General features: G+C 42.0%; 1 protein-coding gene across 1 annotated transcript in view; it reads left to right on the forward strand.

Moving 5' to 3' along the window:
* Window positions 1-6915: 6915 nt before the first annotated feature.
* Window positions 6916-16759, forward strand: part of LOC104354788 (amine oxidase [flavin-containing] A) — a 39263-nt gene continuing 29419 nt past the window's right edge. Inside the window, exon 1 of the mRNA XM_086482154.1 lies at window positions 6916-7066. Coding sequence (XP_086338280.1) covers window positions 6916-7066 — 151 coding nt within the window. The remainder of the gene's footprint in view (window positions 7067-16759) is intronic.

Below are 16759 nucleotides of genomic sequence, written 5' to 3' on the forward strand. Positions count from 1 at the left end.
AAATTAGAGAGAGAGGGAAAGAATTCATGTCTGTCTTAACACTGGTGGTTGAACTAACGCACATAATTGAAGACACAGGCTAGTGAGCTAAACAGATTAAAAATGAGTTACCAGCATAATCTTTTTAGTCACACGTGCTAACTTTAACTTGAATTGCCTGTATTTGTTTTGTTAGCAAGAGTCATACATCTGAATCTACGTTTCTTTCACATCTTACGTAAAAACCCCCCAAACACAGGCAGATTGTAAATTTTTAAAGGTGACAATGATATTTTGTGATCGCCTAGTACAGCCCCCAGAAGATGTTTATCAAGAGGTTGTCTGGAATCTGCTGGTGCCACTGTAGTGGAACTTAACTAGCTATGAAACCATAGATATACCTAAAAATCATTGCTTTCTTTCAGCAAAGCTGTGTACAGGAGAAGGCCGAGTCCTGAGAAAAAATGAGCTTATTGCAATTCACCTACTTCTTCCTGAAGCACTGTGTATGTGTCTTTCAATACCAGGAAGCAAACTCTCCTCCCTCTGCCTACAGCCGTACAAAACAACGACTACTTTGTGCGAGAGCTGCCTGGGCGTATCTGACTTGTTGTAACATCACAGAATCACGGGGGTTGGAAGGGACCTCTGGAGATCAAAATGAGATTTGGCAATTTGTGCTTTATTTCACCCACTGATGAAGCCTGCCCAACGTTCATTAATATGATGCGCAAATTTTCAAGATGTATCTAATTTAAAAATATTTGACATTTTGAGACTTATACAAAGAGGAGAGTTTGATGCTGTTAAAGGTTCAATAACAATTTTAGTCAGACTGCACAATCGTGCAGGGAAGTTACTTTAAAAATTTTTAATAAGGTAGTTCAGTTTCCTTCCTAAACTATCTTCTAAACTTTTGTACCCCACATGCCTAAGTATGTCATATTATAAAATGAAATAAAGAGTTGGAAATATTTTACAAAATGAAGTTATTGATGGTATCCCAGCACAGAAAGAAAACATTTACCTAACTCTTTGGTGGCTAAGAAATACTTAAAATTTTATTCCACATTTCTATAGAGTAAAAATATTTTTTCATGGCCTGAGCTAGTGAAGACTTTATCCAGTGAGTATGTAACAGGTTTCTCTGGGGGAACAGGAAACTTTATTGTGCATAGGCATAATGTGAGGACATTCCCCTTTAGGGAATAAGTCTCAGCTTGTATTTTGCTCTTCTGTTCCCAGGTGTAGAGGAGCACTTTGAAATTTGGATGAATGTTTTAAATATATTCTAGTAGATTTACCTAGGGACATTAAAGTCACAGTAGTTGACCTTCTCCTCATGTCTTTAAGAAAACTCCTTACACGCAGTTGCCTATTTTCGCCACCCCCACCAGAAGTTTCCAGACCCCCAAATGCAGCACAGTCACATGAATGATGCCTTCTCCATCCGGCACTGCAGAGGGGACCAAGGTCTCTGGAGTGGTGGAGGGTATGCAAAGCAAATAAGTAGGTCTAGCTCTGAGCAGTCGCTGAAGAGCAAAAACTCTGCCAGTGATGGGGGCTAGCTCGGAGCACTCCCCATATGCCCCTCCATGTCCCACTGCCACCGTCTTGCACTCAGGACAGGTATCGCACCAGAAGGTCTGTTGGATGCTTGGTAATTGAGGGAGTGGGAAACACAGGTCAAGGAGAGGGTGAGCAGTGAATTTTTATTGCCTGTGTTTATATTTCAGAAGATTTCTGGTTGTGGTTATAAGGTAAAATAAACTAATCAAATGTTCACAGCCACAAGTGATGATAATTTCCTTCAAGGTGCTTACTCATTGATTAGTGTTTAGTGCAGTGCCTGAAATAGAGATAGCTAGGAAGCACGAAGTCCCTATAGCTGTTGAAAACATGCCAGTAAAAATGAATAGTGATGAATAAATATGTCACAGCCATCTTTGTGTACAAAAACATTTTTCATACCAGCAAAGACTGTTTTACAGTATCAGACTGGTGATGGTTTCCTGATGGCTTTTAATACACACTTAAGTAAGAAAGCAGACTTGAAAAGCTAAGAATATACATCCTAGTCAATAAAAACGTCTATTGATACCCTACAATTCCATTCACAGCATCCCAATTTGATTCTTACCAATTTTTTACCAACACGTTGCACAATCTCTTTATGAATCCCCTGCTGGGACCATTCCAGTTGGTCTAGATAACCACCTACTCCAGAGAGAGTCAGAGAGGTGATATGATCCCCTAGGGCACTCACTGAAGACATGGGATTACGATGGTTTACGTCCATGACCTACCCTATAGTGTCACGTTTTTTAATGCTTCTTGAAATACCTCCAAATGTAGAGGGTGAGAAAGATTTGTTAAAAAACAGGGAAGCACCCAGAGCACCCTGCGATGGGACAGGGGCAACCGACGCAACCTGGAGACTTGGGGAATTCCAACCTGACATGAAGAAAAAAGGTCCAGTGTAAGGGTGGTCAGATCCCGAAGCCCAGAGAGGTTATGGAATACCCATCCTTGAACGCATTCAAACCGGACAAGCCCTGGATCTGCTTTAGGCAGAAGGCTGGACTACCCCTTCCTTGCTGTTTGGGAATACATGTTTTCTCTTTTTCCTCTTTCATAAAACCCTTGGAGATGCTTTGATCTGGGGTTCTTTGTTTGGAATTTGTTTGTTTCAGAGAAAACTACTCTAAAGCCTGAAATATTTTATAGAACATTTCCTTTTTTTTCCTACTCATCGTCTATTTCCATTGTACAACATTGTCTATTTCTGTGTGCTACATGGTCTTTTATCATTTCCACTACTGAGTAAGTCCTTGGGAAAAAAAAACAACAACAACTCTGTAAACATAATTAACATTGTAAATTAACTAATGACCCCAAATTTACCATAAGATAGTCTAAGATACTGTTCCAAAATAGAAAACTGTCCTTAGAAAACACAGCATCACCTACAGCTGAGGTTTGAATTTACTTCATACCATGCAACAATAAATGGCCTCCCAACAGAACTACTGAGTCTGATGTTTGCAAGAGTTTGGGTTATTTTTCGCAATTTTTCATATTTCAGTTTGATGTAACCCAGAGTACTAACCATATAATTACCAGAATTAAAATGTGTGTAAATGTAAATTTATGTGAATCAAGCTTTGCAAAAGGCTCCGACACTCTCTGGAAAGCTCATCTTTGTGCTTGCAGAGTAGAGTGCTAATCAACATAGATGATGAGTTAACGGCAAGTTTCAGCTGGCGGTAACATTCAAGATAGCATGTTCTAGGGTGTATCAGATAAGCTCTGTTGATATCATTAAGATACAAGAATTATGTGACTTCAGAGATGGCTAAACGGCGGTAATTACGACTTTAATAATGACAATCAGTCTTCTAGTGATAATGCATTCTTGCCTTACAGCACTTAGGTTCTATTTACCTGTCAAAAGACATTCATAAAACAAATAAAGAACTAAAAAATTACACTGTATACATGAACGCATAATAGATAATGTTTTTTATTTGGACAAAGGCATTTTATTTTAATGCCAAGGAGTTTCCCTATGCTTGTGTTACCATTTTCAGATGCATTGGCAAAATAAGTAACATGAAAGTCAGGAAGAAAAGCAAAACATCTGTGTCTTCCACAATGATTATGACTGATTTTACTCATCATTTGGGGTACTGAGCAGACATAAAATAACACATAACTGTGACTATTGATGGCATGACCTGAGAACTTTGGCTTCCTCACATCAGTAATTGGCAAAACTGAAAGCAAAACACTTGTAGTACAATAAAGAACTTGGTGATGATCTCTGGATAATTTTCTTCATGTTCTTTTGCCAGAAATTGATGCATTTTTGCCCATTCTTTGGGCTACCTGACGATTTTTGTTGCTGCTGACACAGCTGTGATCTCAAGTGAAAGCCTGGCTCTGGATGTTCCACTGTATTTCTCAGCAACTTTCAGTGTTCGTTTTCCTGGTAAATGCAAAAGTCTGTGACAGTCCTGTGACTTTCCATACCTTCATGTTAATGATCACACACATTCTGCAAGCTCAGCAAATTGTTACTACAACTCATTCACTGAAGCAGACATGAATCATCTAGACAGATTGCTAGGAAACGGTTTCAGCAACAGCAGCTTCCTATGTTCACCTTTCAGCATTGCCCCGGTTCTTTGATAGTGCTTAAGAAATAGGGCCCAGTGGCGAGCATTTCTTTATTATGCAACTCTCTATTCTGAGCAACAATTAACTTCTTTCCAAATAAAATTCCACCTGCTTGGAATAAAGTTTCCTTTACTGTATAGTTTGGCACCCCTTTATTTGCTGTTGATTTCTGAACACATTTTGAATTTCTCTTTGAAAACATGGTCATAGCATTTAGGAAAGTAGGATCACTGTCAGTATGACACACCACCTTCCTCCTTCCCTGCTTCTTGTATTTTCAGCAAGTTCTCAGCAAACCCTAATGGACCTAGATGAGAGGTTGACAAGAACTCCTTGATCATCTCCCATTGGGTTCATCCCATTGTTCTCAAGCAAGGCTTCAGCATCTGCTTGTTTTTTTTTCTTTTCTCCCCAAATCCTAGATGTCTGCAGATCTATATGAATTGAGGTAGAATTATTCCAAGGTCTCATATGTGTATCACACGGATGTTAAGGGCTTAGCAGTTACACGGTTCTGACAGCCATTGCTACCTCTGGAAGCTGCTAATGCCCAAGATAATCCTTGGTAGCCCCTTAGATATTTTTTCAGTCTTTACTCCAAGGGTTGAGGCAAACACAATGTGTACAATTCACATTTTGATGTCATATCTCATCATTACAGCTGCTCTAGGCAAAACCCCTTCAATCTCTATTGCTCTTTAACAAGCCTGTTGCAGCTCCTTATGGCATTGGAAATTTTTTGGCAAGCTTATCTATCAGCAAGTTATCTAGACCCACACAAGTTTCCTGTTGTTATCAGAGAGGATGTTTTTGTTGTTTTCCTCCAAACTTGGCTTCTGGATTGCAAGGGAGCTGCCGCTTGGTGAAGTTTTTCATTTGCCAGACTCCCTGTGACCTGCTCACCGGGGCTAGCAGGGCTGTGGGAGCAGGTATCCTATCACCCTCAAGAAGGAAAGATTTTTTTCACCAATAAGCACGAACAGCTGTTGGTGCATTGCATTTTTTTTTCAGAACACGTATCACTCTCACAGTGTTGGACTGTCCCCTTTTGGCTCACTTCACTCTGGATACAAGCAGCAGCAATCCCAGTGATAATGAGCTTCTGTGTCACTAGACGACCTCTCAGAGCAGTAGGGGTCTTGCTGTTTTGCTACAGCACCTGACACTCATTTGTCTGCAGCTAGTACAATATACTTCATTAGCATTGCACACATACTTCACTTTTAAAAGTACCTGGTTTTATTTTTGAAGAAGATGCATTATTCTGCCTCTTGTATTGTTGCTTAGTGATTTCATAGATGTTTCTGCATTCAGCCACTGCTGTCATAGAATCATAGAATAGTTTGGGTTGGAAGGGACCTTTAAAGGTCACCTAGTCCAACCCACCTGCATTGAGCAGGGACATCTTTAGATGCATCATATTGCTCAGAGCACCATCCAAGCTGACCTCGAATGTTTCCAGGGATGGGGCTTCTACCACCTCCCTGGGCAGCCTGTTCCAGTGCCTCACCTGCAGTAAAGAATTTATTTCTTCTATCTAGTCTAAATCTACCCTCTTTTTTAAACCCTTTACCCTTTGTCCTATTGCAACAGGACCTGCTGGAAGGTTTGAAAACATCTTTTTTATAGGCTTCCTTTGAGTACTGAAAGGCCGCTGTAAGGTCTCCCCAGAGCCTTCTCTTCTCCAGGCAGAACAACCCCAACTCTCTCAGCCTGTCCTCACAGGGGAGGTGCTCCAGCCCCCTGAGCATTTTTGTGGCCCTCCTCTGGACCTGCTCCAATACGTCCATGTCTTGCTCATTTGGCACAGAACAAAAGTCCTAATACTCCCCACTGTCAGAAAGCCAAGGCATTTCCAAGGACATCGATTGTGTCGTATTGCACTCTCATTCAATTCTTTGGTCATATTCAGGTATGGAATATGATTGCAGAACTGGGCAACTTCCACAACTTATATCAATATTTAACAGGAAGTGGCATTAGGATTTTCTGTAATTGTGTGCATTGTAAAGGTCTTCTGTGCTTACTTGGAAGGGGGGGGGACAGGCTCTCTATTTTTTTCTACTTAGCTTCACAGAGATGACATTTACACTTTGGCAATAAAAATTGTACGAGCCGTAAAACACACACAAAAAAAATCACAACCATCACGTATTTCAGAGCAGTAATAGTAGATAAGTACAAACAAAACTGGTATTTTGGCAACTAGTTATTATTTCAGGCATTGTCTTTCGGAAGCTATTTTCGTGCAAAGGTTAACCCTTCATTCCCTCCCTCGTGGACCGAGTGCAACGGGATCCCAGTACGAGGTGAGGTTCGTACACGGCTGTGATGCTCTAGCTCCATGGATCTCCTCCTCTCCCACACTCACTGCTCGCACACTTTCTAAATCTGAGTCAATCAAAAGGGGGTCAGTGAGCGTGGGCTGCTACAGCTGCGCCATCCTGCACCAGGCGCGGCGTCGCCTACCTGCCTCCCGCCCTCTCGGTGCACCGGGGACGGACTGCTGCGGATCCGAGCCGGTACAAAGCCAGGCCCAGGCCAAACGTTCACTCAGAGGCACCGTTTGGGCGGCGGCTTCCCCGCGGCGGCCTCCGCCGCCCTCCCGCTCCGCCGCGGCCTCCCACCGCCCCGTCGGGCCGGGCCGTGCCCGGGGAGAGGGCGAGCACTGGGAAATGGAAAGACCACGCCCCCGCGCAGCGCCCATTGGTGGAGGCGGAGCGGGGGCCGCCCAGGGGCGGGTGCGGGGCGGGCGGGATGGCGCGGCGCTGTCAGCCCGCCGGAGCCGGGTCGGAGCCGCCGCCGCCGCCGCCGCCGCGGGAGGGCGGGATGGAGACAGCGGCTGGGACGGGGGGCAGCGCCATGGCCCAGAAATACGACGTGGTCGTGGTCGGGGGCGGCATCTCAGGTGGGTCCGGGGGGCGGCGCGACCACTGCACATCCGCCGGGTTCCCGCGGTCCCCCAGCTCCCCGGAGCGGTCCCAGAACCCGTCCTGCGGCGGGGTGGGGGGCAGAGGTGCTGGGACGCTCCCGGCTGGGCAGCGCGAGGCCTGGGAGCGGCGGGTCCGCGGGTGGGTCGTCCCCAGGGCTGGCCTTAAGGCTTGGGCGGTTATTGACAAGAGTATCAGCTCTCCAGGGGCTTCCCATATACTTGGGGGGGGGGGGGGGAAAGGAAAAAATAGGACGTATTCGCAGCTTCTTGAGTTGGTTTGTAGTTTGTGCTCGTCGAAAGAAAGTCCATAGGAAAGCTGACTTTGTCATGTCCACAGGTGTGGGAGAATGCAGGGATGCAGGCTGGGATTTTTGCATCACCAGAAATAAATACGATGTTTAAGTCGTGGGGTTTTAGGTTGCTCTTGCAGTGCTGGCGCTTGTGTTCTTTTGATAAATACTGCAGAAAGTAGTCTGGGAATATCTGTAAGAACGTGTTGAGTTTTGTGACTGTGAGAAGAGCTGTACTCCGTACACAGCCAAGTTCTCCCAATGCGAAGGACTTGGAAAAGTATTTCCCAAAATACTATTCAGATTCAGATCTGCTTTAACATTAGCATTTAACATTGTGGCCCCTGATCCTCATATTTTTTTTTTTTTAAAAAAAAGAAGTAATTGTGCTTATGGCACCTGACGGTACCTAAGATGAGAATGTTGCTATGTTGGAGAAAATCTGTATTTGGTTTGTCCATCAGATAAATACTGTGTTAGTAGCTTTGGCCAGGTTTCATTTTTCAGGGAGTCTTTACTTCACTAATGATTCAGAAAAGGTGAGTTATGTGACTGAGTGGTTTAGTGATACCACAACCGTTATTGCTATAGGGAATATTAGTTTTCGTTAGAATTGAGGAGTCAGAGGCTTTCCGTTCTTTAATCTGCAGTGAATTAATGCACAAAACAGCAAATTGTTTACTTAATTACATTATTTCATTTGCTACAACAGTAGTTGTTTAAATAATTATTTGTGACAATGCAATTATCTGTGATATCACCAAACAGAAAGAAAGAGTTTGGACCTAGTTTGACTTGCTTTTTAGCTTGACCAGGTGCCTGGCTATCTTCCTGCTAGCACGAGTCATTTCGTCTTCATCCTTAAGGTTCCTGTAATGCACAGAGCACCCTTAGGGAATTAGCACCCAGGGAATTACCACCCATACTGTGTGCAGCTGATGGCGACGTGGTCTTAATACAGTTTTTAAGGCTCTGAGAAACTCTTCTTCCCTCACTCCTCCAGCTTTCCAACCTGTAGCAGTGTTCTGGAAAATGCGTTGAGCATTTCTAAGTGGTATCTTGCCTCACTAGTACAAGAGTCAGTAAGTTACTTCAGAACACTTTCACCTTGGACTTAAGCCTGGTGTGGAGTCTGAAATGGAGCCATGCAGGAAATTTCAAGGCGTTCCAGTCACTGAAAATTTGTCAGTGGCATTAGGATGACAAATAAACATGTCACAGCATTCTCGGGGTACAGGGACATTTTCCTTGCCAGTGGAAAGACTTATGTCGTGCCAGTGGCATAGAAATTGGTGTTTGCCTGTTATGAATTAGAACAGGCATTGTTTTAAGAAAGCAGCCTTAGAAAAATGGACAATAAATGCCTTATTTCATAATTAATCCATCTTTAATATACAATACCATTCATAGCTAGGCACTATAATTCCTGTCAGCTTCTGGTTTGCTTTGCTTTTTACAAGCTTCTCTGTTGCTACCGTTCCTGTACCAATATACCTACACCTCAGTTTTGTAAGAGGTTAGAAAGTGCTCCTTTCTGGTCTTAAAAAAAGTAATCTGTATTTAGAATTTTGATTCTGGCAAGATAAATAGTAAAACATGCTCGAGTATGGACAGGGTTTCCCTTCAACATCTCGCTGACTCCAGTCTTAACTTGCTGCTCCTTATTTCTCTGAAGATATATTCACAGTTGCCCAGTCCGGTAAGATACTGACTTCTCTTCTTCTAACGTATTTTAAATACTCATTACCTGATGCTTGCGAGAAAGGATGGGAAAGTTTGGGATAAACTAGTTCTTTACTAGAAATACATGAAATATGTATCAGCTATAAGCAAGGTGCTTGTATTAAGTTTGAACTTCCTAGCAGAGAGGTTGTGGCTTTTTAAAATGTTTGTACAATATTTACAAAATGAAGCTCAAATTCTGGCTGGCACCTCTGGAGTTATCTATTCCTCAAAGTGAAGCATGGTCTTAAGAGATTTCTGTACAACCTAACACACTCTTCTCATCTGTGCTTCTGGCCTCTGTGCACACATCTGTACGTGGTCATCCACAGGGACACAGAATTGACTCTGCCTATAGGAAGCTGCAATCTAGGGATGGAGGGCGCTTCTGCAAAGAGTGCTTCACAGTGGGGAAGCTCTTGGAAGAAGAACTAGGCTCTGGTGGCCTCTACCACTGAGATTTTCCTGCTGTACCCTGTGGAATCGTGTTCAAACTGTCCAGACTGCATCAGCAAGAACATTTGGAGCCCTACAGAGAGGGAGCTGCAGAGCTTGGGCTAGATTCCTCTTTTCACATGGGTGTGCATGTTAAAAATGTGGATCATTGCCAGGAAAGGCCCCAGGCACATGTTTGTGTCATTATTAATGGACAATGTCCCCTGTAATACAGTTAATATTAATTATAACACTCAAGTATATTAAATAAACAGATGCTTGAAGTTAAAGACTTTCCCCTTACCCACATGGAGTTCTTATTTATATGCCTTGAATGTTGCTCCCACTTTCTATTTATAGGGTTTTCTACTTAACTGAAGAGCATGTTCTGGTTCGGCTTGATTTTGACCTTTTGCTTGTGCATTTTGGCTTAGGCCTCATTTGTTAAACAGAGCAAGCTGACAGCACATGATGTGCCATGGATGCCTGATTAATCGGCAGGATCGTAACCCTGACATCCCATCAGAGAGAGTCCTCTGCTGCTTGGGTTAAGGGGCTACACTAGTTGAGGACTAGGAGATTGTCATCCTCTGTGTGGAGTAACTACTCTATTGACAGCTTCCAGAAGTTGTCCCTTTTATGCAGCAAGCCATAGCTTTCATGACACATTGCCCCCAACCCAGCTCCAATACCTGCTCTGCAAGCTAAAGCCACAATTACAGGGAAATTCAGACTTCGGCTCCGTAGCCCTAGGATGCAGGTGCACAGGTGCTCTGAGATACGAGATGCGTTGTAAGAAGGTCCGGGATGCTCCATCGCTCCTTGGGGACTGTTAATTAACGACTAGACAGCATTAAGTGCTCAAAGAGTTTTGACAGAAACCTCAGATGTTTCAGCTTTTCAGATCTAGAAAATGGCTGCTGCCTACGTGTGACCTGTAATTCCTCAAAACTTTCTAGCTGCCCTTATTGGGGCGTATTTTCACAGGGATAACAAAACACGCTATGTTGACTCAAAGTCTACCTCCTTGCCAAATTTCAAGTTACTCTAGAACTTCCAAAACAGGAGTTAAAAAAAGCCATGAGCTTTCAAAATCAAAGAATGTTTGTTTGCTAGAAATTTAGAAATAGCCAGCCAATTTTGACCAAGATTTTCCAGCAATAAAGAATCAGGTTGAAAAACACACCCTGAAAACTCAAGCTAAATAGTTCAACATTTGGCAAAAAGAAGAGTATAAGCAAAATACCCTAAATTTTTCAGCAAGACGTTTGGGGTATTTTCGTGTGCCAGCCTGACCTTACAGGTGAGTTTTGAACACTGGAAGCCGAGTTTGTCAAAAGAAGGCATGGAGAACTAAGAATGTTTGTCTACATAATGCAAACTAGAGATGCATCAGGCATGGAGAAGTATGTCGAGAAGCAGGCAAGTCCAAGAAAATTTGTATGATGTATCCAAATCTTTTGGAAGAAATTTCAGCATATTGTGTTGCAAGCACAAACCACAAGGGAAACACAGATGTAATTGAAACTTACACTGGAGATTATAATTCTTTGACATGGTAGTTCTTATTTCCACATAAAAACATGTTTGTTCTTAGCTAGAAACAAGGAGATCTCTTGGCTTAACAAAATGGACACTCAGATTTGCCAGCCACGTGCAGGAAACAGCACTGTTTCCTGTTGCACTTGTGGAGGAGACCAAGGGCCACAAATTGTAGGAGAAGCCAGGATGTAAAAATAGTAGTAATTAGTCTTATATATTGAAATAAAACATATGAACACTATTAAGGCTTTTTTTTCTCTCTCTCCGTGGAACAGCACTATGTGTTAGCATCTCCTGCTCCACAGTGTGTCATCAACAACCTTATGACTGGAGGTGCCTACGCATTGGCTGTGGTCTCTGAGTGAAAGCCTGAATAATGAGGAAATGCAGATTTTCTTTGCTTGCTATAATGGCAACACAACTTATGTTGTATACTGCTCTGTTTGTTTTGACAGCATGCCAAGCTGCTAGTGGGTGGTAGTGTCACCTAAACTGTCAAATACACAGTTATTAGTGGAAGACATAATCAGTCCCACCCATGTAAATCTGGAGCAGTTTTCAGTAGATTTTTTTTTTTTCTACTGTTACTTCTAAGTATACTCAGAATTTGACCTGTAGGAATGCAATAGCTGGTTCCTAAAATGTATCCTGTGTTTATCTCTTTACACAAGCCCTGTGCTGGACTCTGGCTACCCAGTTCCTTCCCGCTTTCTTTCTGGATCCAACAGGAAAGCTGATAATTGGTGATGATATTGTCATTTGGTACCAGCAATTCCTTAAGGCCATCTTTTGGGATACAGAAATAAATAGCAATGCTTCACAGAGTTCTCAGTTCCCCATGTACTGCTAGCAAGCTGACTGTCATTATGAGAAAAATTTACAGTGGGAACAAAACTATCAAACCCCCGTATAAAGTGTAATGGATATTTTATACAATACATTCAAATAAGCAGAAATAAGAATTTCCATTTGCCTCCTTCATAAGGTGTTCTAATGTTTTGCTACTAAAGATGCAAAACCTTATGATATGTGCCATAGGTTTTGGTTAAGACACTCTTTTGTATTATGCTCAGTGCTAGATACTTAGTTTTGGCAAAATATGGTTGTGATGTGTTCATTACATAACCAGACATGGAAATATTATTATTTTCTTCATCTTTCATCATATTTTTCATGTGGTTTTCTATTGTAAATGCATCACTTATAAACATTGCCTAACCCAGGGGGTAACTTGAGTAGTCACAGCTGGTTCTACTCCTGAATGAAGAATTTATCGTGTTTGTTTCTGGCAAAACAAAAATGTACCACAGAGTGATTCATAGGTTAGCAAATTCAGAGCTCCTAAGAGAGCCCTGTAAACCTATGGTTTGTCCTTGAGGAGCAGATTTCACACCATTCCTCAGGCTTAGGTGAAATGTGTTGAAAGGTAGAAAAGAGAATTCCTGTTAGCTAGGTAGGTCTGAAGTCTTAAGAGTATTACTTACTCCAGCAAGCAAAAGAAATAGCCAAGTAGTTAGGACAGATCTCTAAATACCCTTGCGTAACAAAAACGGGTGTGGGACAGGCATTATGTCTTATGATGATGTACTTGATATTTGTGTCAATGACATTGATCATAGTTTGGGAACAACATTTTTTCACATACTTACTTAGTTGAAGATCACAGTTTAGCTAACAGCATTTTATTCTGCATACTGACCAAAACAATTACCAATAGTTAGAAAATGTGCATAATTACCTTAGATGTTTCCATTAACTAGCTGGTATCAAACCATCCCATCATCTTAACTGGTGCTACTCATTTCAATATGAAAGGGGAAGGAGGATGCTGCATTTCTAACCCCATGCTTATACTAGTTAAACTAGTTATATACTAGTTTTTCTGCCTTTGTTTTGGGGGGAGGGCATTTTTCTGAGGAAGAGATGTTTACTGCAATGGGCTTTGGACTTGAAAATCCCATCGGGTGTGTATGGAGGAGTGGATTCATCCTTGGGTTACAATTCCTTCTTCCTGCCCACTGTGTTTTTGTTAACACTGTCCATGAGAAACTGTCTTTGTACCCTTCAGAACAAGGCTTGCATCTGTTGAAAGCATTTAGACAGTAGCACCATTGAAACCAGTCAGAGTGGCTTGATCTCAGTTGGACAATGTACTCTGTAATAGAAAATATCTGTTCTCTTTTGTTTGAAATCTTTGCTGAATCAACTGGATTATTTTTGCATGAGGGGAAAAAATGAATTGATGAAAAAGAAATTAAAACCATTTACTGGGTTACAAAATAAATAAATGCAATCTCATCCCCAGTATCAAGTATTCTACAACAAGGATCGTGAAAGAATGTATGGAAAGATAAAATACAGTTTCTGACATACAGGAAGTTACTGATGTTATGGTATTAGGCAACACTGAAGAAGAAATGAATGTAGACCTGTGATCCACACACTGTGTATTCTTGTAGTTTTGTGGAAATTTAAGGATTTGTAATTTAATTAATACAGGGGTTTTTTTTTCATTTTCAGTGGCAATTTTAAATCTTCAAATCCTTAGTCTGTGAAAGAAAACAGTTCTTTCATTCTCAGTCTTCTATATGTTGCCCCTTATTGGTTTCTCTGGACAGTCTGATGTAACTGAGTACATTTTAACTACACTTTAAAACTTATTTAAATATCATGGTGTGCACAAAAACTCCAACAAAAAGAAAATTGGGAAGGGAGAGAAGGAGAAGAAAGAGGTGAGGGAGGGAGAGAAAGAGAAGAAAGAGGTGAGGAAGGGAGATTTTACCCTATGATTATGGCAGAAATCTTTTGCATCTTATATTGGCTGGTTCATGCTTACTTACAAAGAGGCTTCTAACTGAATAATGAGAGTTGATTCTAAGGCAGCCAGTGCCAGACTTAATTACTCAGTTGTGTTTGGAAAAAGTTAGGTTTTCCATTAGTGAAACAGGAAAAATAATCACAGCATTAGCATGCCATTACAGTGGAACTTTAGTGAGGATATATTGACAATTGTCTTAACTTCACTGATGTACCTTAGAATAACGAGCAAGAAAGTTTCAAAAATTAATCCCCTGCTTAAGATCAGAAAAATGTAGAGATTTTCCAGATTTTTTCTGTATATTACGCAATTGAAGCCTGCTAGAACACTACAGTAAAGGGTTAGCTGTCTTTCACACAATGTAATTATCCCACTCCATGTATAATAAGGTGGATTAACAAGGATTTTATGAAGGAATGTTGTATTAGGTTGGTTTTGGTAAACTTTCAGCCTGATAGTGGATTGTCGTGGTTTAACCCCAGCCAGCAAGTAGGCAACATGCACCCACTCACTCACTCCTTTCACCTCCCAGTGGGATGGAGAGGAGAGTCAGAAGAAAGAAGTAAAATTTGTGGGTTGAGATAAGAACAGTTTAATAACTAAAATGAAATAAAATTTAATAATAACAGTAATAATAGTAAAATATAATAGTAAAGTGTAATAGTAATTGTAATAGTAATGAAAAGGAATATAACAAAAAGAGGGAGAAATAAAACCCAAGACAAGACAAGTGATGCACAATGCAGTTGCTCAACACCCACTGATGGATGCCCGAGCAGCGATCCGCCCCTCCTGGCCAGGTCCCCCCAGTTTCTATACTAAGCATGACATTCTATGGTACAGAATATCCCTTTGGCCAGTTCGGGTCAGCTGTCCTGGCCATGCTTCCTTCCAGCTTCTTGTGCTCCTGCTCACTGGCAGAGCCCGGGAATCTGAAAAATCCTTGACTTAGGATAAGCAGTACTTAGCAACAACTACAACATCAGTGTGTTATCAGCAGTGTTCTCCTACTGAATCCAAAACACAGCACTGTAGGAGCTACTAGGAAGAAAATTAACTCTATCCCAGCCAAAACCAGGATGTGGATCCATAAAACACAAGTGCACATTGTCAAAGAAGCTAGCAAGTGGGCAAACAATTCATCTAGAAAACCCACAGTTACCTTTTCAAGAGTAACAGGTAACTTTCCCTGCTGTTGTTTTGGTGTGCTCAATGTGGCACATACGTAGTGACCTATGAAAGGTTAACGACACCAGTCTGTCATCGCCCTCCCTTCACTGCCCTAGCATGTTTTGGAGATGTTCAGCATACATCGTGTAAGCAAGCTGTCTCTGGGAAAGATGCTGGTGATTTTTGCTTCTGATCATGATGTATCAGTGAATCTGTTTGATGTGGATTTACAGAGTCTAGACTTTGAAAGTAAATTTACTATACTATTACTATAGAATTACTATGCAATTACAATAAAGTAACTTTTTAAAAACTCACACCATTTGTGCTACAGAACTCGCATCTGCTCATAGGCCCTGTATCAACCTCAGTATTAAGACAACTTTGAATCATTCTCATAAACACTACCCTTATAAATGCTTCCCTACAAAACAGGGAAACATTTCCCACATTACAGGGCTCTGTAAGGAATCAAGCTCAGGTCTCTTAAGTCCCAGTCTTGTGCACTACCTGTAGAGTTGAACCTGGCTCTCCTATGAGGTAAAGACATGCTATGTTGTATTTTCCGTCAGGCTACATACAAAATCCAGTGTTGTTCTGCATTTCTATGTTTCAGCCATGGTGTGTGTCTTGTAGTCTGCAGATTGGCATAAATTCATCTTAGTTTCTTTTTTTTTTTTTTTTTAACTGTGTATCCAGTGTTTTGATGCACTTGAAACTGCTTTGCTTGGTAGGATTATGACAATTTTCTGAAACGAAAGCCACAGCAGTATTATCTGGGGCAGCAGCAATTCTGAGTCCTTAATAGCACTGCAAAATCAATAGGAATAAAGCTTTCCTGCATGGCGTCTTCAGATGGAGGGGGGAGCTTGTTGTGAGATTGCCATAGAAACCCTTGTGGAGGATGTATCGCCTTGTTTATTCTCGTGTAATAACAAGTGAATTTCTACAGCCAGATACTTCAAATGAGGGATGGTTTTGGCAGGCTCCTTTCATCTTTCTGAGGCATGTAGTGTATTTTTGATTCATAGAATTGGAGTGGTATCTGGAAGGAGTGTGGCCAGTAATTTGGGGTGGTTTGCGCCTTTGTCTCTCGACCACACTTGGAGGAGGTTGGAGGTAGCAATGGGGCACAGCAGCGGCCTCAGCTGTGACAGGCACATCTGTGCTGCAGTCATAGAATCATGGAATCGTTTAGGTTGGAAAAGACCTTTAAGATCATCAAGTCCAACTGTTAACCTAGCACTGCAAGTCCACCACTAAACCATGTCAGTAAGCACCACTAAAGAAACATTTTTTTGTCATACAGGCACACGCAGGTGCATTTTAAAATACCTTGCCTGAGTCCTGGCTGCAGCCTCAGAGGTCACAGCCCATGCTTGGTTTGGCCCGGTATGGCATGCTCACAGGACACTGTGGACATCTAAAATACACCAGGACATTGTGGCTGGTGTCAGAGCCCACATGTAGTGGAGGGCCATGGCTCTAGAGCAGTGTTCGTGTTGCAGGAGGCCCTTGGCAGCTCCTGGAAGGTGTGCAATGTCCTCTGGGGAGGTAGCGGAGATGTCGGAGAGGAGGTGAGCGGCCATCTCCATGCAGCCTGAGGGGAGCTGAGTAGGCAGAGATAGGGCAAGGAGCTGGAAAGGAGAAAGTCTCATTCTATCCTCTCTCATTCTCACTCCATCGATCAAA

Source organism: Leptosomus discolor, chromosome 1 (assembly GCF_034619465.1).
Source record: "Leptosomus discolor isolate bLepDis1 chromosome 1, bLepDis1.hap2, whole genome shotgun sequence".
NCBI lineage: Eukaryota > Metazoa > Chordata > Aves > Leptosomiformes > Leptosomidae > Leptosomus > Leptosomus discolor.